Source organism: Oryzias latipes, chromosome 14, assembly GCF_002234675.1.
Source record: "Oryzias latipes chromosome 14, ASM223467v1".
Lineage (NCBI taxonomy): Eukaryota > Metazoa > Chordata > Actinopteri > Beloniformes > Adrianichthyidae > Oryzias > Oryzias latipes.
In genome coordinates this window covers 24716308-24737399 of record NC_019872.2, presented here as the reverse complement: position 1 = coordinate 24737399, position 21092 = coordinate 24716308, and the positions used below count along the sequence as shown (strand labels likewise).

The following is a 21092-nucleotide window of genomic DNA, read 5'->3' as shown; positions in this document are numbered from 1 at the left end:
ATAATTATGAAGTAATTCATCATTGTCATGTGATTTATTGATCCTTAAGCATACGTAATGACCTGAAACTGTGTTGGTACGGCACTGATATCAGATGAAAAGTTATGAACCAGATAATGATAAATCATAATAAAATGGTTAAGGAAGAACAGGGGTGGGATTAAACAAGTTTGCTTCCTTCCACTCCCTTCCAAGCAATCTTTGATTTAATATCTAATTATCCTAAGTTTGATATGTCTCTGAATGAATGTATGAGTGCTTATTGTATTGTTTTTGTGCTTAAAATAACCCATTTAAAATAAAAAATCAAATCAAGGTTTAAACTGAATTTTGGGGCAAGTGAATCATGGCGTCCTGTTATGTGGAGGGGGAGGTGTGTGTGTGTGTGTGGGCGGGCGGGGGGGGGTCCACTCACCGGGCTGGTCTCGAAGCGCTCATGAAGCTCCGTGTTCACAGCGACACTGCTCGTGGGCTCCTGCAGCGTCTGGGGGGGGGGGAGCAGGCAAACAGATCACGTGTTAAAAGAGCAGAATTTCAATGAAACTTGCAGAGAAATGAAATCGCCGCTTCACCTGCACTGCCGCATGTTTCTGAGGAACTTTTTCTAAGGAACTTTCACTCTCCACAGGAGGAACTCCGGCCGGCGCCGACTTCGTTTCAAAAGCAGAATAATCGAAGGTGTCGAGGTCGAGCTCCTCATAACCGTTAGGCTGAAAGTGAGGAAGCATCTCAAAGTCTCCCTCCCTCCAGTGGGGGAGAAAGTCCGATCCCGAGGACTGGGGGGGAAACGCGTACGGGTTCTGAAGGTAGGGGTTCTGTAAGGTATAATTATCCAGGTGGAAACCATTTCCCGTGATGTCGTCCAAATCAAAGTTTGAAAAGTTCAGGTCAGAATCGGCGATGTCGTCCAGGTCGTCCAGGCTGGCCGCCTGTCCGGCCTCCTGCAGCGAGACCGAGTGCTTGGCCAGGCCCACGCACCGGCCCACCTTCACGAAGCGAAGGGACTCCAAGAGGAACGCCTCAAAGCCGCCCGCCTCTTCGATCCTCTGCCTCGCCACGGCAGGGAAGTGCTCCAGCTCTCCCACCAGCAGAGGGTCGTCTGCCATGAGGGGGCCGTGCTCCTCCAAGATCTGAGCAAAATAACTGAAACAGGAGACATATTTTAGTCGCTAACGGGAAATCCCACAGGAGTGCCAATCAATGAACAGATATTTTAGAAAGGAAAAAAAAAAAAAAAAAAGAGTTCTGAAAATCCAGAATTCCGGACCAAAACACTCAAATAAATCACTGCGCTGAATCCACACGTCTGCCGTCGTCACTCACTCAAACATGCTTTCCTGTGCCGGGTCCGGATTGTTGTCCAAAGCCCATTTACAGCGACCCGCGCGGTTGGTGCTGTTGTACTGCTCCTCAAACTCAGCCACCTGCTCCCTGAGGTGGCTGGGGACGCTGAAGGAGTCAGCAGGGTGGAGGAATGATCTGTTTCCAGAGAAATCCACCGTTTCATCTGAGGTTACAGTCATGATCTGTGAGGTGGTTGAAGGATGAAGAAACTTACAAAGAGTCGTCATCAAAAAAGACTTGGTCCGGCTCTACCCCATTCATTGCAGAAAAAACTTTTAGGCCCTGGAAAGGAAGCAAAGTGGAAGTGACTCAAAGCAATGAGGGGTCATGTCCTCACGACACCAATCCAGCTTCTAACCTTTGGCTCTTTCTTCTTTTTTCGACCTCGATTTTTAGCCCTGACAGGAGAATTCTGAAATAAAAACACCTGACGTGAATAAAAATCTAAATATTGTCGTTTCATTGGGTTCTAAAAAGCAAAACATGCAACTTTTTAAGCGTTACATTATAAATATGGGCGTCTTTCGGAAAGATCCAGATCACGAAGAAAACATTTTTCCATCCTATTGATACAAAACCTAAAATAATTTATGTAAAAAAAAAGAAGCTTAATTTAAAAGGCCAAAATAAAAAAATACTTACATTTTCATCTGACTTTTTAAAGACCGAGCAATGTCCATCTGAAAAGCAGTCATTTCACAAAGTCAGCATGGGCCTTGGAGTTCATCAGTAGCAGTTCTTTTTAAATACGTACCCATCATATCAAAATATTCATCCAGGATAGCGTGGAAGGGGTCATAGTCCTCTCTAAACTCCTCCAGAGTCCAGATAAAGAGCCTGGCGACATCCGGCGGGGCCTGCTTTAAGTAATCAGTCACACTTAAGTCGATGCTCGAGAAAAGCTCCAGCTGAGCGCCAAGTTTTTCTATAATTATATTCTGCAAAGGTTCAAATTTGAGAAGAGGAGACAAGTCCAGCTGCTCCAGCTGCCCTGAATAACGTTCAATGAAAGTCCTGGAAGCGTTCAGACCTAAAAACAGAACCTATGGTCAGACTTCAAGAGGATTTTTTTAGGGGAAAAACGCACACAAAACAACATTGTCAGTGCTGACGACGGCTCACCTGCTTCATTTAGCCGACATGCCCAACCGCTGAGTTTTGGATTTATATCCACGCAATTACTAAGTTGTTGAATAAAGATTCGGGCCCAAACCCGGTGTTTCCTCTCCAGCAGGAGCTCAACAGCTTGACCTAAAGTCCCCTCTTCACAGTTTAAAAGACTCAAAGCGATTTGGTTTCCCCTGAGAAAGTCCCGCTCCAGCCAGGGTTTCAGGCAGTAGATCAGAGCAGAAATCCGGACGTTTTTCTCGTTCTCCAGAAGAACCTTGTTCTGACTGATCTGTAGGAGAATCCGATCTCTGTACAAAACCCAAGCTAGAACCCAGACAGAAACATGGCAAACGGTGGTCAGATCAGCAACAGTTTGAGAAACAGAAGAGAAGAGTTAATTTTATTTTTTAAAGCTTTAAAGACCCACTCCGATGAAAATCCTGTTTTTGGTGTTTTTAACAAGTTCATGTGGCAATTTTCTGATGATGGAGGACATTAAGGGAGAAAATTAAGGTCAAAATTGCATTTCTGAGTATTTTTCTATTCATATTGTTATGAGTTAAAGGGCAGACAAAAAAAGGAGTTTGATGAAGAGCTTATTTGTGATGTAGCCACTGGAAGGGCCACAAGCTAAAGGGTCACAAGGGTCCCGGGAAGGTCGGGGTTGCTTTGCACAACGGTTTCTAATGAACTCATGCCGCTCTGCAGAAAATACGTCCAAGAAAATGACACAGGCTTTTGGATTTTCCATTAAAATGGCATTATCATGATTAAAAGACCCCTCGAAACGCTTCAAAAATAGATCAAAAGATGATCGGAGTGGGACTTTAAAAAGCAAAATGGATACCTTATAAATCAAAATAAACTTGCAAATGGTGAACAATTGACTCCAGAGAGATTTCACTGAGATTCACTAAATAATTTACTAAATAATTCCTCACACTCAGGTACAAGAAAAAAAATAAAGACAGAAAATGTTGCAAACTTTACAAGTCAGACATGTAAGTGGTACCTTTCTGCAAACTCTGGGTCTCAGAAACTTCTTCTTGTTGCAAAATCTCGTTGCCAATGGGCTGATTATCCTGAAACGATCTTCTAAGCTGCTTCCTCTTTAGTTTACGATCTTCTTTTGATTTTAATTTCTTTGGGCTTAAAACAGGGAAAGAGAGAGAGAAAAAAAAGATTCAATTTTTTTACTCAGGGAAATAAAATCATGTTGAAAAGCAGACGTAATAAAATAATGTTTTAGGGAAGAAGTGGAAAACTAAAACCATTCAGGTCACACTGGGGTTGCATCATTTCCTCTTTTGTGTGTTGTATTTTTATAAATAAAGTTTGGTTGAAAAGGTCCCGCCTACAAAAACAAACACTTCTGATGTCAAAAATAACCCCAAACCAACATATTGGCAGAAAGAAGGTTTAGATAATAGGATTACATTATATAAAATCAAGCTAAACTGAATGTAAATTTAAGAGGAAAAATCCTGAAACGTATCTATTTTATAAGTATTTTCCCAAAAGTCTGGGGAAAAAAACTGCATATGTGTAGTTAGGGCCGCACCTTGTACATTTCTGATTCACTTTAGGCTTCTTCGACTTCTGCGGTTTGACAATTGTAGCTTCAAACTGAAAGGGATATTAAAAATCACTTTAAATCCAGCAATTTAATCTAATGGTCACTTGAGATGAAGAGATTCTTCCTCACCTTACATTTCACCAGGCCCGTCGGACCAAAGATTTTGATACAAACGATTTGACCCATGCAATCCGGTGTCAAACAGGCATCATGCAAAATATCCTGATGTGTGAAAAAAACATTTTTTTTTAAAAGTTGGCTGGAAAAACACACAAACAACTGAAGGTGTGAAACTAAACCCACCTTTTCGTTCTTGTCAGAAAAAACGGATGTCTTCACAGTCTTCCAACAAGTGATGTGGAATTCAACGCTGCACTTTTGACAGCAGCATAACCGAATAAAGCCCTGCACGAAACGAGTCCCCGTGTTATCGAATGTAACTGCACTTAAGAAGCAAAAGGTCGCTGCTCGCTGACATTCACCTTAAAATCTGGATCTGTGAAGTAGATTTCTGCTTTCAGAGGGAACAAGCACTTGTCGAGGCGGCAAATGGCGTCAGGCGCAGGAGGATATTTACACAAATCTATAGCGCTCTCCAGAATTTCCTGGGGGGGAAAAAACAACAACAGAACCAGTCAGTCAGTTGAGGAAAATGTATGTATTCATTTTTACATTTTTGGAGAACAATTTTATTTTATTAGAATCAAACAATTTTGTTATTTACTCAAAAATGATTGAAAGAGATTTTGAAGACCTTAAGAAATGTGTCAAATGTAATAGTGTTAAAATAAATAGACAAAATGATGAACTATAGAGCAAAACTGTTTAAAATAAGAATTTCATGGGAAATAAGAAAGTGAACATGTATACACTCAATGGCAATATATCATACTATAGTCCAATAAGCCAATTAGATAACAATAAGTTTCTGATAGTGCTTTCCTACTCTACTATCAAACAAAAACGGGAAATTATGAGGTTGGTTGGTTCATTTGGTTCATTAAAGACAATTGAAGTTTAAGGGTTTACATCCTGAACAGCTGAATGAAGGAGTGCTGTCATGCATCTGCCCAAAAAAATAAATTTGATTTTTTCCCCCCAAACACCCATATAATCATTTCATACAATTTTCCACAGCTCTATTTTTTTTAAATTAAATTATCATTAGAAATGTGTTGCTTCAAAATGTGCTTTAAAAGGATAGCGCTTTTTTTTTTAGTATCGCCAAAATAAAAGCACAAAATCACACATCAAGTTAGACATTTTAATATATAAAATAAATAAACTAATTTGGGTCATTTTTGATCATTTGTTTAACAGTCAACTGGCATAGTGCATACATTAAAATAAAGATAACAAAAAAGCAAGTACTCAGTATATTAATAAAATATCTTTAAGGAAATAATTTACAGGAAATTCTTTGACAAATATTTTCTTGAGGACAAACGATGCTCGAGCGCAAACACGTGTAGGAAGAATCTTTGTGCTGCTCTTTAAGTTACAGCGTCGGTTATGTCTTTCCCCCGCAAGGTTAAGCTGGCGGAAAGGATGAAGCCAAATAAAGCATCAACAACTTGGCACTGAAGCAGTTTTGATTCAGGTTTTACTCAAAGTCTCAGCCGATCATGAAGTTTCTGGCATCTGCGCACACACGTCACAGTGCGTAGGATGTGTGTTTACAAGACGACTGAACAAATCGCACGCATTTCCTCGCCTATCCGACAACATACTAGCAGGTCTTCCAGAGGATTCTGGTTTAAAATCCAAAATAATTCCATAATTCAATAATTTCCATAGTTGAGTTGGTTCCAGTGTTTTGGAATTTAGTCGGGTGATATTGCCGAAACGTTAGCCCTTTGGCAGCATCTAATTGCTGCATCAGAGTTTTGACCGATGTACTAAAGTATCCAGAAAGTACAGAGAACAAGAGGATACGGCATACCATTAATTTGTAATATTACTACTTAATTATTGTCTGATCTTACAGAACATTTTCTGAACTCCAAAAAACTACCTAAAGAAGAGGAAACTTTTAGAAAACTTTGCCGTTAGATCTGCTCTTACCTTGAACTGTTCTGGCTCGGTTTCTCTGACGACTTCTTTTGTTAAAGGCCAGGTGAGTTTACCTGGAGTTATTTGATTCTTCACCATCTGCAAAGAATCTAGAAACTGCTGCAGTGCCACAGCAAACCTGTTCCAGAAAGAGAAACACGTTATATCAAAGCAAAAACAAAAATAAACTCACTCAAGAACTTAATAAAAATAAAAAAAGAGAAGTATTTGTACCTGTTTTCCCTCAGATATACCCTGCCGGTGGCGTAGAAAACCAAACTCTGAAACACCCAAACTTCATACTCTTTGATTTTCTCCAGGAGTTTCTCTGCTTGTCCCAGTTCCTGCATTCGACAGGATCAACGGTGAATTAAACAGCTTTCAAATTTACCTTCATTTTTTTAAAAACAGAAGAAGTCGTCGTCTTCGGCAAAACATTTTACGTGTTTTTTTGTTTGTTTTTTTACCCTTTCTACTTTTTAAAAACTACACCCCTCCAAAAAATAGAGCTAAAAACACAAATGAATAAATGCGTAAAAAAGGCAGTTTGCTTTTCTTAACCTAACAAGGGAGGAAAATCTAAAGTATTCCAAAGCCAACCTAAGAAGGTTTATAGCTGTTTGATTTACATAAGAATTTAGTTTAAAAAAAACACAGACTGAATAGAAAAGAAAAAACCTCAAACAATTTGACTAATTACATTATTTAGACCAATAAAAAAAAATTCAAATTTATTTTAAAATGCCTTAATATCAAAAAGTCCAAAGAAGATGACAAAATTTAAAAAGTGAATTTATAAAAATGATATGCTTCTATGTATAGAAATACGTCGCTCGTCTTCTTTTGTTTTGTTTTTTGAACCAATTCTAAAAACATTTTAAATTTTTTGCTGGTCTCAAATTGGTCTTCAATTTCTGAAACTAAATATCTGAAAACTTTAGTTTTTATCTCTGCAGGAATCATTTTGTTTGCATCTGTGGTTTCATAAATTTAGATCATTTTATCAAAGTTCAACAGCAGTGAATCTCAGAAGAACCAAGTTCTTCAGAACTGCCAGAACTTTAGTGAACCGACCGGTTCATTTAATCACAGTCTGTTCCCTTTATGCTCATTTCTTCTGTGTTAGATTGAGAAACTCGTCTGAAAAATGAAGCAGCACTATGAAAACCTGGAGTTTCTCATATAAAGCGTTACAAATAAAAATTTTAGAATCACACCAAGCCTTATTATTTTTTATTTATGACTATTTTTGTTGAAGTTGGCATAAAAAGCTGCATTTAGCTGATGAGCACAGGAGAAGAAAGCTTAAAGAAAACTAACGCTTCAGGCAACAAAAACTTAAAACTCCAGAGGTTTTCATCTGGAAGGTTTGTGTGCCGTAAATATTCTTCACAAGAGCTGTGAAGAATTTCTCCACCTCGTCGTCTGACATGAACACCAGTTACCTCAATCTGTCCAATTTCTGTCAGAGCCAAAGCATGACCGAAAAGTAACAGCAAGACATCCAGAGTAGAAAGTCCCAGCTCCTGGAAGAAAAAAAATGAAGGAACCTTAACAATTTCATTCAAAAACTCTCCTTTTAACCTTTAATGTGTTTCAAATATTATTCTTGTCAAAATCCCACAATTCTCAGCTTTTAGCAGATCAAAGGACTGAGAAAGAGTTTCTTGTAAACCCAAATATTGACTGAAAGGTAAAATATAAAAAACGTTTAGCTTTGTTTTTACCTAAAATCCCACTTCAACTATATTTGTATCTATTGTAAAATCTTCCCCAGTGGCCTTTTAATTATAAGGATGCAATTTCTAGCCAAAATCAAAAAGCATTTTCAAACGGCGGGTTTTTCTCTGCTCTTGAACCATCACAATTTAAACAAAAACAGAGAAGCGCAGTTTAATCTTAATTCTCTTTATATATGTCGTCCATTGTGAGGAAAATGCTACAAGAACATGTTAAAAAGTGGATCTTTAACCATTTAAATGTACAAACAAGAAGCTTCTTGTAGACATAAGGGTTCTTGTCCAGTTTGTCCTCTTTGTTCTACGCTCACACAAACGTGTCACCACAAAGCATTCCTCAGATGGTGTGACTGGGCGTGACAAGAACATTTTTACTTTTCACAGACGTGCAGAGCTGCTGTGTCTATTGTAAAGCTTTGTTTATGGAAAGCTGCGATCTCGTGAGCAACGGTTCTCCCTAACAAAAGGCAGAATGGAACAGAGGAGAGACTGGAAACAGCTGGAGGTTAAAAAGGCCTGATGCCACAAAAAAATGTTTTTATGTGGCCAAACATGGACCTCTCTTCTGCAAGAAGTGAGGACAAACTACTCTCAGAATCTGCCTGTAAAAGGCTGAGAATATTGGAGTTTGACGGCCAGAGCTGGGTTACCTCAGGTGTTATCGTCTCCACCAGCGTCAGAGCTTTGCTGAAGGCCTGCTCTGCATTGCGACTGCGGAGGTCGTACAGCGCCGTGTGCCCGTCTTCCACCAACGATTTCAACTCTTTACACGCGTCTTTGCCTCTGCTGGACATATCTGGGTTCTGGGCAGAGCGCACAATCAGAGGATATGTTGGTAAACGTTTTTCAAGACGAAACATTTAGGGTGTTCAGGTAATCCAGTCCTCACCTTATCCTTTGAAGATCTGCTAGGCTCCTTTTTTGCAGAAACATTTGATTCTGTCGCCGCACTGGAAGAAGAAAGTTAGTCAAATTTCCTTTTTTTCCCCCAAATAGAAATCCAGTCCAGCATTTTGTGAATTTATAGTAAAAATAACTCAAACATAGAGATAAAGATAAAAACAACAAATATTTAGGTCAACAAGTAATTGGTGTCTGAAGAATATTTCTCAAAACAACTTAAAAATAAGCCATGATTTATTTTGAAAGAGTTGGAATAAAATCTATTACCTTTGTGAAACCTTAGAGTCTTTAATGTTGCTCTCTGATTCTGCAGATTTTTCATTTTTTACTGAAAAAAAACATTTTTTTTAAACATCTTAGAACATTTTTCATAGAAAAGAAAACAGAATAAACTTCTACAACAACACAAATAAGTAACTTTAAATTCCACCTTAATGAACAATTAAAAATTCACCAAGACTGACTTAAAAACAATGAACAACTTTAAGCTCTTGGAAATAAATAAATACATTTGAAAAACTAGGAACCCAAGACTCTGCCTTGAAAAAAAAACTAAAATAATACAAATAAAAACATTTATCAAAACCTTTACATGTAAGATAATGAAACTCTCCACAAAAATAATGACTGTTTTAAAGTTTAAAGTTTCTTTAAGTTTTAAGTTTTATTTAATGATGAAACATCTTTAGGTATGAACTTCAGAGGCTCTACAAGCTGACTAAAAAACAACCAAAGTTCAGTCACACCCACCTGTTTTCCTGTCCATTTTTACCTCTGTGACCTGAAAACACACAAAGTTACTTTTAACATTTTAAAATTCCACTTAAAACATCATGCAGGATTAAACAATACTTTAAATAAAAAGGTTTTTTATAAATAAAACAGTAAGTTTCCTTTCAAATGACACAAATTTGATCACAACATACATTTTACAAAGCTGTAATAAGTAAAAAGGTTAGATTATGTTAAGAAAAATTCTTCTTGTGGGGAAAAAAAACTAACTCAGTGAAATTACTGTCAAACACTTGTTTTCTGTGATTAAGAATAAAACATTTTTACTTCTTATGTTCAAACAAAAAAAGCCATGAAGATAATGAAAAGTAATTTCCAGGTTAAAAACACAAATAATCTTGTTTAGACCACCTTTTAAGTCCACTAAACACAAATTGAGAAAAAAAGCAGCTGTTTTTTTAATTGAAATGATCATTTATTCAGCAGATTTTCAAGCATATTTCCTTTTTTCCTCCATTCTAAATTAAATGTGTAGTAATTGTAGATATTCACAGTTTACAAACATATAAATCAAGTAGATTCTGAATAAAAACTTGAACAGACGTGAGTGGTGAATGGAGAGGCAGGTCCTCACTCACCTTTGCAGCCTTGTTTGTTGCTAAACCAGCTTTACTGGCGGTTTTGGGAGTTTGCGACTGTTTGGCCATGACGCCTCCTTTAAAACTAAACAAGGATAAACGTAAAACAAATGTTAAAGAAGATTTCGGTCAGAAAGAGCGGATTCTCTTTCTATAAACCACCGGAGACAAACACACACACACTTACCCTGGAGTTTTCTTTGGTTGAGAACCTGAAAGCAAAATAGAAGCTGAGTTTCGCTTTTATTATACAGGAAATGAAAGGCAATTCTATGCGTTTCCTGCATGACGTATCCTGTACTTTCAATCATTGGCCACATCATAACAATAAACTGATAAGATTGAGTAATCAGTAAAAAAAACGAATCTCTCTGAACTTGAATATTTTGGATTATCTTTGTCACTTCAAACTGAACAAAATAAAAAGTTTAAAATACCTTTGCGCTGCTGAAATTCAGCTGTGAATTTACAGCACTGCTGGTTCAGATCTTTGAGTCCATCTGGGTCGCCCTTACAAAGTAGTTTGGCTGAAGAGTTTGCTTGAAGAGCTAACTGGTACTCCCCGAGGTAAAATAAAGCCTCGCAAAATCGATAATGACCCTACAAGAAAAAAAAAAAAATGATGAATCTTTCTTTACTCCCCAATATTTACAGTCAGTGCAGTACTTTTACTCCTGCTCATATAGAAATACTATAGTGAGCTAAACCTCTACAATTTTTAAAGTAAAAAGGCAACATGTTTATTTCAAGCCTTCAACCTGGAACCGATGAGGTTTGAGTTTATTGTTTTCTTTAAAAGAAAAGAAAAAAACTTAAGAAAACAACCATTTTTTAAAAACTTTTTCCTACAAATCACAGGAACAGAACTTCCTCTAAACTCACAAAGTTACTATTAACCCTAGAACCCTTTGGCTATATCGGGTAATTTTTACCTGATATAATATACCCAACAAAAATAGATCAAAACATGACAACTCATAATAAATTAGATTGATTTTTTTCTTTCCAACGGTGGTATGTGTAACAAAATGAAAAAGAAACATAGGAAGAACCTAAAAACATGCTCAAAAATTACTGAAAAATTAGGAATTTAAGGAACAAAAAAATTCCTAAAAAGATGATAAAATGATACTTTAAACTTTGGTCCACCCATTCCTGGGACAAGTGAAACTTCCCTGGTGACGGCACAGACTCCTTGACACATTCAAATTCGTGTAAATGGTTTTGCTGGGGTGAAAAATCGCCCGGCGATAGAGCTCAAGGCGATAGAGTTTAACATGTTAGCAGGTGCTTAAACTATCACAGTATATGTGGATTTGATTACGAGGAGTGATCAGAACGTAACCTGTGTGTCGAGTTTAAAGCATGTTAAGATTTGGCTCCTAAAGCCCGCTGAGCTTCAGCAGAGCCTCAGCAAACTATGACCTCCCCCTCATTGTCACAGTCAATTTGGCTATGATGCGGTTTGTAAACAAGTAAGATAGAAAGTAATCATCGTCTTCCAAATGGAGAAATCCCTCTTGGGAATCAGAAATCTGTAAAACACTTTCCCTATTCTTTCACTTCACGTGGTTAGCACGCCTTTGTCGTCCAGTTGATTTAGAAAGGAAACAGATACGAGTAGAAATGAGTGAATCAGTCAACTCAGTGCGTGCCTGAGGGCATTTCATAATGGTGAGACAGTATATCTATCATTTCTTTTTCGTAAACCCTTTTTTACTACGTCTTCATACATTTCCTATACTCAGAAAGTAGAGTACCCATAATCCATCACTGCTGTTTATTTTTAACTGAGGAAGAAGACATTATGATTTTAAAGAACCAAACACTATTTAAAAAAATCTGTCACTTTTTATGAAGCACATAAATCAGAATGGCAACAGTTTAGAAAATAATGGACTTCTACAGTAGCATGCTGGATTTTCTAGATCGGTATAACCCACAAAGCCGTGTAGCTTTTCATGCTGCCAGTCGACACAGAACCCTTAGTTTCAAACTTGCAAACGCGGACTTTTCGTTTTACCTTTGCCCAGCGAGGTTCAATAAGAATGGCTCGTTTTCCATCACAAACTGCTTTTCTGCAACAAAACAAAACAAAACAAAAAAATTCCAATATGTTGGAGATAAATCAATTTAATGTACCAGCAACACTTTAGGAAACCCGTCAGTAAAAATACTCAACTGCCTGTCATTCCAGTCATTTGTGAAAACTTTACCGCATGTTTATGAAACTTTAAAATAGAAGAACATCTTCTACAAAGGAATCACATTGGTTAAGATGAAGTGTAAGACACAATCTGATAAAAATGGTGTTTTCAACACGTTCTTGTAGCATTTTTCTGACTATGGAGGACATATATGAAGACATTTAAGCTTAAAACAGCATTTCTAAGTATTTCTTTGTTCAAATCATTGTGAATCAGGAGCAGATAAAAAAATGCAGTTTAAAAAAAATCATGACGTAGAAAATATGCTGGACAAGGCACAAGCTCCCTGCTCCATTCTAAAGCATCCACTTGGAGACAAATAGATCATGTTTGTTTTTTCCTTGCCTAAGCTGGAATCTGGACTAAAACTATACGACTGGAGCTACCCAGTCGCTCCAATATTTCTCGCCATTTTTGTTGCACTGGTAATGTTGGGTTAGGGATGTAAGCTAATTGGGAAAGCACATGAACTGGTAGCTCTTATTTATGGGTGACGGGAAGCAGGGGCAGGGTTGTTCCGACCCAATCAACCACAACTCAGAGCCACACTTCTATGGAACTCCTTCCGCTCTGCAGAAACTATGTCCAAGAAAACAACAAAACAACACCACTGAGATCAAAAGAGGATGGGATTGGGTCTTTAAATTTCTGCTTCTTTTAATTTTCCCATATTTATGTGGATCAACACACTTCCTCTAAGAGGTTAAAAGTGTTTCACAATACTACCTAATGGCAGTTAAGCTCAACCATGATGCATTTATTTCCAACATGCAGGAAAATCCAAACGTGAAGAAGAACAAACTTCCTGAGTCGCTTCACTGCCTTGAAGTCATCAATTTATTTGATTGAAATGACCACAAAACACAGAAAAACCCTTAGAGACCCCCACAGTCAAAAATCCTGCGACAAAACCATCTTTGGTTTTCTTTCCGAGAAAATACTCACAGGTACTTCTGACAGCGAATGTAGCACAGGGCTCTGTTTCCATAAAGGATGTGGTTGTCAGGGCTGGAGAGAAAATGAAACTGTTAAGTACACATTCAGTGCTACATCCAAACAAAAGAAACTTACATTTTAAATCAATATTTCACAGTAAAAAACGGTTCTGTAAAGACTTTTGACTAGAGTGTCTGACGCGAACAGCTTTTATTTCAAGGAGCGAAAAATAAGGACGTTCTTTAAATGTCTTTATTCTTTGCTGTTATATTTTGTTTACAGCTAAAAAGGAAAGTCTACAACTACAACTCCCTCCTTAAACTTCAAGTTTATCCACGTGCAAAAGGACTTTGAAATGTTTAAAAGCTCAATTTACCAACTGAAAGTAGTTTGGGCAGATTCAGAGACAGCCTGAATAATTAAACTCTTTATGATCCGTTTTATATTTTGATGTAAACATTGAATGAAAAACATGACTGGTTCTTCTGAACGTGGCCTCTCTTGCCTCCTCCTTCACAGATTTTTGGCGGTGCTTCTCCTCACTCATATGAGCCACATTTGGCTTAAGAAAGGATTCAGTTGAGGAAAGCTCGTCTTCTTCTCCACTGACCTCGCTAAACTTAGCTTTGAGGTCAGAGCTGCAACACACATCACTGAGCTCTTTTTGAAGGAGAAGGTAAAGGGGTCTGGGATGGCGAGGAATCCTATAAAAAAATAAAATACAATAAAAGGCGAAATCTGTTGGGCTGCTTGCTACAAGCGTGGAATGAATGTAGCTTTCAATTCAGAGAATTCTTTAACTTTGAACGTTTATTTTGACAGTTGGCTTCTTGTGTTGCTCTGGCTGTGGCTTGCCGGATTGGCAAGTTGCTAATACTGGAGATGTTCTCGCTGTGTAATCTGTTACATTATCAAATGCCACTACTGCCTTGGTGGTAAATAGGGGGTCAGCCTTCATCCACCAGATCAGTCAGGGAACAGCCGGCAGGAGCTGAGCGGGAACACGTGACACCGAGTTTAAAATCACCGCGTTGGCTGTCTGTGCAATTCAGAATTTCTTTTTAAAGTTCTTTTATTTATTTATAAATGTTTTTATGGTCTTAGGCCTCCATATTTATCTGATATGATTTTAAAGTATGAGTACTCGCGGACCCCGATGTCCTCCAATATCCCTTTGACTGTTCCAAAAGTGGGAACTAAAATATACGGCAAGGCCTCATTCAGTTATTATGGACATCGCCTGTGGAACAGCCTCCCAGAGAGCCTCAGGGCCGCACAGACTGTTCATGTCGTTAAAGGAAGGCTCAAGACCCACCTTTTTAATCTAGCTTTAAGCAGAAATTTAGGAATTTACGTGATATTCTATTTATATATGTTCTCTTTTTACTAATTTGATATTTATATACTTTTTTTAATTCACATTTACCACTTTAAATGTGTCTTTAAAAGGTTTATTTATGTAATTACTGGATTATTTTTCCATTGTAATTTTTATTTGTGACTCCAGTGTTTTACTCAGAGGGATCCTCCACATCATTGCTGACCCTTCTCAATAAACGGGGTCGCTGCAGTGGGATCTCCCGGGTCGGGCTCCTTGTTTAGATTGGGGGGGGGGGGGTGTCCCGTGGTAGTGTATTCTGTGAACTTGAATGGGGAGGGAGGGGGGGTCACTTGATGTCCCCAAAATATTGTTTCCCCACATCACTACAAAGCCAGATTTCTACATTGCATCACTTCATCATTTTTCTTCCCATGATGTGTGTGTGTGGGGGGGGGGGGGGGGGGGCATTATGCAGGTTTTAAACAATACATTTGTTTGTCCTGTCCTTTTGCTATTTTTTTATGTAAAGCACTATGAGTAGCATGAATTGTAGAAGTGCTATAGAAAATAAAGCTTGAATTGAAACATTACTTACTAAAGTGTGATGGCTTTGGAGTAGAACTCAAGTGCATCTTCATAGTTATGTTTCTGAAAGTTCTCGTTTCCTTTCTTCTTCATTTCCTCACATCTCTGAAACAAAAACACAAGAAAAATTTGTTACAATTTCTTTTTTTCTCCTAGAAGAACAGAGCTGGATAACCAATAACCATTTTTTAATTTCAAGTATAATCATCTAAACTCACTTTGATGAAAATCGTGTTTTTAACATTTTTTGTAGCATTTTTCTGACGGAGGACATAAAATTAGGAAATTTAAGCTTAAAAAGCATTTCTAAGCATTTCTTCATTCAAATAGTAGAGAATCAGGAACAGAATAAAAATGCTGCTTAACAAAGATCTTATTAGTGGCATAGAAAATACGCTGGGCAGTCATGGGTGAGAGGAAGGGGAGCCAGTTGCTCTGCGCCAGCGGTCCCACCACCAATTCAGAGGCAAATTGTAATGATTTACTGACGCTCTGCAGAAACTATGTCCCAGAAAACGACACGATTTTGACTAAAACAGTAGAATCAGAATTACAAGACCACTGAGAACACTTTGAAAATAGATCAAAAGAGGATCTGAGTGGAACTTTAACACGTGGACATTATGTCAGTGAAGGTTCTCATTCATCCAGGTGATGTTGTCCTGAGTTCTGGCATCTAGACTTCTTCTTTCTTGATCCAGAATGAAGATTTCAAGTTCAGATGCCATAACGTAACCTCAGCACATGTGGAAAATAGATTTTACATTTTAAATTTCAAATCATAAAGTGTTCTTGTCCTAAAAAGGGTGCAAATAAATCCTTAACTGGTTCCTCTGCCATATCTGAAACTTATAATTAATGAATGAGCTAAAGTTTATGTCTGGTTGACGTGCGATACCACACAAGGAGGAGGCTCTTTTTGGGCAGATTGAAACCAATATTTTTGATCAGAGCAGAAATCTGAATAGAGAAATGAAGAATGAGCACTTTGAGCAATGACTACTTTTTGGGGCAGACTGATCAGTCACCTTCCGGTTATATTACCTCGACAATAAGGCCATTGGGACGAGCCAGCAGCGTCTTCAGCGTCTGCTCAAAGTTTCCACACAGTTCTTGAATAAACTTAGCAACTGAAAAAGAAAAAAAAATACTCTGTTTTTGCTATCCAGTTGTTTTTTTAAATATTCTCTTGTTTTGTCAAACTAAATGAGTTTAGCGTGTTACACTGTGTGAAGATAAAGTGGAGGGCTGTGAAGCAGGTGTGCGGGCTGCCGAGTTCCTTCAGCCGCATCCGTACGTTGCAATCTCCTGCCATTTCTAACCAGCGTAACGCGTTTTCATACACCTCTGTAGAACGCTGTTGGGACAAAAATCAGAAATGTTCGTTCAATTTTAAATGTAATGGCTGACAATACAATCGAGTTGAGAAAGCATCGACTCAAATCCTCCTGGATCATTTCACTGCAGCTGCAGAAAGACATGAAAGACTGAGACTGTGAGGTTGTGGATTCAAATCAACCAAAGCCTCCCTGGTTGACAATCAGCAATAAGGGCTGGATTGTGGGAGTTGAACCACCAACCTATTCATGAATGCAGTAACCACAGTCCAAGGCTGCTCCAGCGGATCAAAAAGAACTATTCTGTTTTGTTTCTGTTTCACTTTCCTACATTTTGCATTTTCAATAACAGTAAAATAAATATAATAAATGGTTCAACACTAATAGTAGTTTTATTTTGTTTTTCCAAACAATCTGTTTAACCTTAATATGACAAAAGAAAAACAGTTTAGAGACTCAGAGGCACAACACGGAATTACAATAAAATTCAAAATTCTACTGATTAGATCTAGTTTTACTTAAACAAAAATCATATTGATGCATTAAATAATGAACCAGCTTGTTAAAAAGAATTATTTTAATGTTTTCAGGTAAAAAAAAAATGGGTTTCTGTTATTTTTTTAATGTAAAAATGAACCATTCAACAAATCTAGTTCCACCTTTGATCCATTTAAACCAGTGATGTGGAAACGGTTTTTATGGCCAAAAAAAACTGGTTTCAAAATGAAAATGTAATAAGTACATACATTAAACTTGAGAACAATCACTAAATAAGTCAAATTAAAATGGAGTCAGGTAAGCAGTCTAACAGCAATGCCCCATTAGGGGTTGAAAAATTCAACTAACTGATAAAAATCAAAACGTCAATGGTATAGAAGACAAAATCACCTGATTTGATACAACAATTAAAGAGGCAATGGATCCAATTAAAAACATCCTACTTTGATTCTAAAAACATAGTTATATAGAGGTTTTTAGACAAATAGATTCTTGTGTCGCACAAATATGTCAAATTATAATATTGTTTTCTTTTGGCATTAAAAGTAAAAGATCTTAAAAATATTTATGCAGTTTGTCAGAGAAAAAAAGATCTGGGTCTTTGAAAGTTTATTTGCGACATCCAATAATGTAGTGAAATCTTAAAAAAAATGAAAGAAAACGGATGTAATAAAATTCATTTCTAAGATCAAGACAATATTTCAATTAAAAAAAAAGATTCCAGGATTGTTGGAGCGTGGATGACTTATTAGCGTTTTGACTGTTAAACATGAAAGTACCGGTACTCCGTCATGCAGAACGCTTTTTTTGCGGCTTATGTAAGAAGAATTTAGCAAAAAAAAAAATGGTTTCTAGACTGTCAAGCTGGTGAACTTAAGGGAAACAAGGTAACTGGGAGTGGTGCTGATTTCCTAACACTAGTAAACTATTAATGACCCCAAAAAAAAAGTCTATGGCTTTGTCTTACCAGATTAAACATGTTGCTTAATGACAGAACATGCCGAGTAGATTCCTTTTTCATCTAGAACAGAGAACAAGCAGTTTCATGGAAGAACATTCACACTTATAAACGCCAAACACTGTTAAAGGTTGACAGCTGAACTTTATGACATAAACTGAAGCACCAGATGGAAGTTCCTGATCATTAACTTACAGTTCCTTTCTCCAAGAAAAGAAGAATTGTTTCCACTACTTCTATCTTGCGCAGATGCTTCAACTTTAGGTCCTCAGTGCTCCTATAAAGACACAAACACTCCTTATCAGTTCTAGAACAAAGTATTTACTGTTTTTTTATGCTGCAAACAACGAGTAGGCTTACTTTGAGCTGATTAACCCGATTTCTATCGCCCATGAAGCAGTGATGGAGTCATCTCCCTGTAGCAGTATGGGAAGCCAGAAGGAACAAACTTTCATTCGCTGCGTAGCTTCTCTTTTGGTGGTGGTAGGAATTTTGAGCCAATTTTTAAAAACCTCCTCTGAAGAAAAAAAAACAAAAGAAACAAACAAGTTAAAGATGAAAGATTTGCACTTGACCCGTTTAGCGAACATCTGTTTTAAAATCTTACAATAGCATTGAAACCAACATGACAACGTAAGTTGATTTTATTTATATGGCACTTTTCAGAGAACAGAAGTCACAAGGGGCTTCACAAGTTAAAATGTATATATATTAAAAACACAACAGACAAAACGCATGTACCGCATTAAACAGTCATCCGAATAAAAACAGATTCGGTTGAAATGCTTTGCAAAATAAAACGTTTTCAGTTGATGTGAAAGGTTGTTTTGTCAAACTCAGCTAGAGTGGAGAAAGTGTCTATGTGTGTGTGTGTGTGGGGGGGGGGGGGGGGGGGGGCTTAGAGCCCAGACTTTCAGAGGAATACTCAGCTTTGGGGTTATTTATAGCGAGGAATGAACGTTATAACACGCTAATTTTGCATGATATGGGCCCTTTAAAGTAATATTATGTATGTATTATGAGACTAAAACAGCTTTCAGCCATGTTTTAATTGCAATATATCAAATACTTTATTATAATTTGATCAATAAATACGTAGTGTAATTTATTAGTCATGTGAAGTTGTTTTCAAAACCAAATTAACTGTTTTATTATGAAAATCAATGTTAAAGTAAATGGCTTTGAATTTCATCAATTTCATCTTATTTTTGGCAGCAATACTCAGTAAAACAAAAATCTTACCAGTTTTTAGGCTGAAAAACTAAATTGCTTAGGGCATCAACCCTAAGTGACTCCAATTTAGCCTGATTCATTTGACACAACCTCTGTATCTCCAGCTGTTCAAACAATATCAACTGTTGACATAGCAAACAGTCTCAACATATCTGCTACCTTTAGATTAAGCATCAACCCAGTTTTATGTCCCTCCTTATCTAAAAAGATCCTGTTTTGTGAAGTGATGCTGCAGAGAAAGTTACAAACCTTCTTACCTGATATACGAAAGGTGGCAACAGAATCTCTGGCCTAAGAATCAAAAAGAGAGAACATTTAGAAAATTCAAAAGCAAAAGTGAGTGATCAAATATTTTTTATTTTTAAACTCCTGCATGAGGTTTTTATTTGACATTGCATTAAAAAGATATTTTAAAGGCAATAACATTTAAACAAGAACTAATAAATAAACAGAAAAAAAGCAAAAAAAAACAAAACTTGGGCCACTTAAAAGGTAACAGATTTTTGAGATTTACCAACTTCTAACAGCAGATAAAAATAGTTGTTGACAAAGTTGTTGCAACTTAACATATTGGTATTGTTAATAGTTTAGACTTTTGCTCTAAAATATGGCTGCACTGCAGTTTTGACAAATGAACAAGATGTGTCAAAATAAAAGAGGCTTCAACTGCAAAGGGTAGTTACCGGAAAACTAAATAAAGCTGTAACTAAAGCTGTGTACAAACCTCGTTTGCTTTTATCATTTTTTTTAAAGGAGTGGCATTTATCTTATATACCAAGTTTGTTTAAAAGGTCACTAATTACACCAATAATAAAAATATGACTTGGATTTAGTCCTTTTGCTGTGTGTTTGCATGTCTGCATAGAATCTGTTGAGCTTGTTTCTGAGCGTAAATGTCAAAAATAACTTAGAATATATATCTCTAAAAAGTTATAAATACGTTTTAAGGTCAATTCAGGTTAGGCTTTGTATGTGATATTTATAAGGATATTGAAATATTGTCAAATATGCTAATTGTGGTCTTTACAAAACATTGCAGAAACTTGCAATGTTTGCTAAAATATTTATTTGTGGCAATCAGAAGCTGCCAAGACAGACTTTCATCAATACCTTAAATCTTGATGTTGTTTATGTTGACAAACTTACCAAATACTTTTGACATTTTTCTTTCTCCCATTCGCCCCCAGAGTCAGAATCTGAGTCCGTCATTTTGTTCAGTTCTGTTAAAACATAGGTGGAAACCATTTTAGTTCACAGGTGCCCCTTAAACATATATAGAAAAGCTTTTTATCTACCAAAAAAAATATAGAGAAATATAATTGGGCAATCCACAAATCTAATCTGCTGTGGGGGGTGGCTGGCAAGGTCACAAGTCACTGCAGGGGGGAAACCGGTGATGAAAACGGTGTAATATAAACGATACACTCAGAATTGCCATACTGAGAATATCATTATTCAAATTGTTGTGAATCAGAAGCAGATGAATAAATTCTGCTTGAAAAAGAGCTTGTTTGTGATGTGGGAAACACGCCGGGCGGGCAACTTAAGAGGAGAGACCTCCCTGGGGAGGGGAAGAGGGGTGGGGTTGCTCAATGCCAACAGTCCTGCACACAACTCAAGAGGTCAATTTCTGATGAACGACTGGCGCTCTGCAGAAACGATGACCTAGTAAAGGAACTCTATATTATTCTATTTTTAATCTAACTTTTGCATTTGAAGACTTGCAGATAACCTATTCAAACAAATAATAGGACCGCAATAAGGCGATTTTTGTCTCCCAAAGGACTTAGCCCAACTTGCTAAAATTTTCAATAAAAATCGAATGTATGCATTATTGGTCCTTTATCGAGAACATTTTATGTTTTCCTTTGTTGCTGGTTTAGTGGTCTGTCTGTAAAAGAAAAAAAACAGGCTCAGTAACAT

General features: G+C 37.1%; 1 protein-coding gene across 1 annotated transcript in view; it reads right to left on the bottom strand.

The window, feature by feature from the left end:
- ttc3 (tetratricopeptide repeat domain 3) overlaps positions 1-21092 on the bottom strand; it is a 30198-nt gene that overhangs the window by 7320 nt on the left and 1786 nt on the right. Inside the window, exons 2-34 of the mRNA XM_011483903.3 lie at positions 20316-20389; positions 19427-19460; positions 18297-18453; positions 18132-18213; positions 17946-17999; positions 16368-16500; positions 16188-16273; positions 15154-15248; positions 13247-13309; positions 12118-12172; positions 10532-10694; positions 10282-10306; positions 10095-10179; positions 9475-9505; positions 8992-9052; positions 8711-8771; positions 8472-8624; positions 7528-7608; positions 6317-6426; positions 6095-6221; positions 4513-4635; positions 4334-4435; positions 4160-4252; positions 4016-4080; positions 3467-3603; positions 2467-2778; positions 2099-2374; positions 1987-2024; positions 1703-1756; positions 1559-1626; positions 1324-1479; positions 573-1143; positions 416-484 (exon numbers count right to left, since the gene is read on the bottom strand). Coding sequence (XP_011482205.1) covers positions 416-484; positions 573-1143; positions 1324-1479; positions 1559-1626; positions 1703-1756; positions 1987-2024; positions 2099-2374; positions 2467-2778; positions 3467-3603; positions 4016-4080; positions 4160-4252; positions 4334-4435; positions 4513-4635; positions 6095-6221; positions 6317-6426; positions 7528-7608; positions 8472-8624; positions 8711-8771; positions 8992-9052; positions 9475-9505; positions 10095-10179; positions 10282-10306; positions 10532-10694; positions 12118-12172; positions 13247-13309; positions 15154-15248; positions 16188-16273; positions 16368-16500; positions 17946-17999; positions 18132-18213; positions 18297-18453; positions 19427-19460; positions 20316-20378 — 3783 coding nt within the window. The 5' untranslated portion in view covers positions 20379-20389. The remainder of the gene's footprint in view (positions 1-415; positions 485-572; positions 1144-1323; positions 1480-1558; positions 1627-1702; positions 1757-1986; positions 2025-2098; positions 2375-2466; positions 2779-3466; positions 3604-4015; positions 4081-4159; positions 4253-4333; positions 4436-4512; positions 4636-6094; positions 6222-6316; positions 6427-7527; positions 7609-8471; positions 8625-8710; positions 8772-8991; positions 9053-9474; positions 9506-10094; positions 10180-10281; positions 10307-10531; positions 10695-12117; positions 12173-13246; positions 13310-15153; positions 15249-16187; positions 16274-16367; positions 16501-17945; positions 18000-18131; positions 18214-18296; positions 18454-19426; positions 19461-20315; positions 20390-21092) is intronic.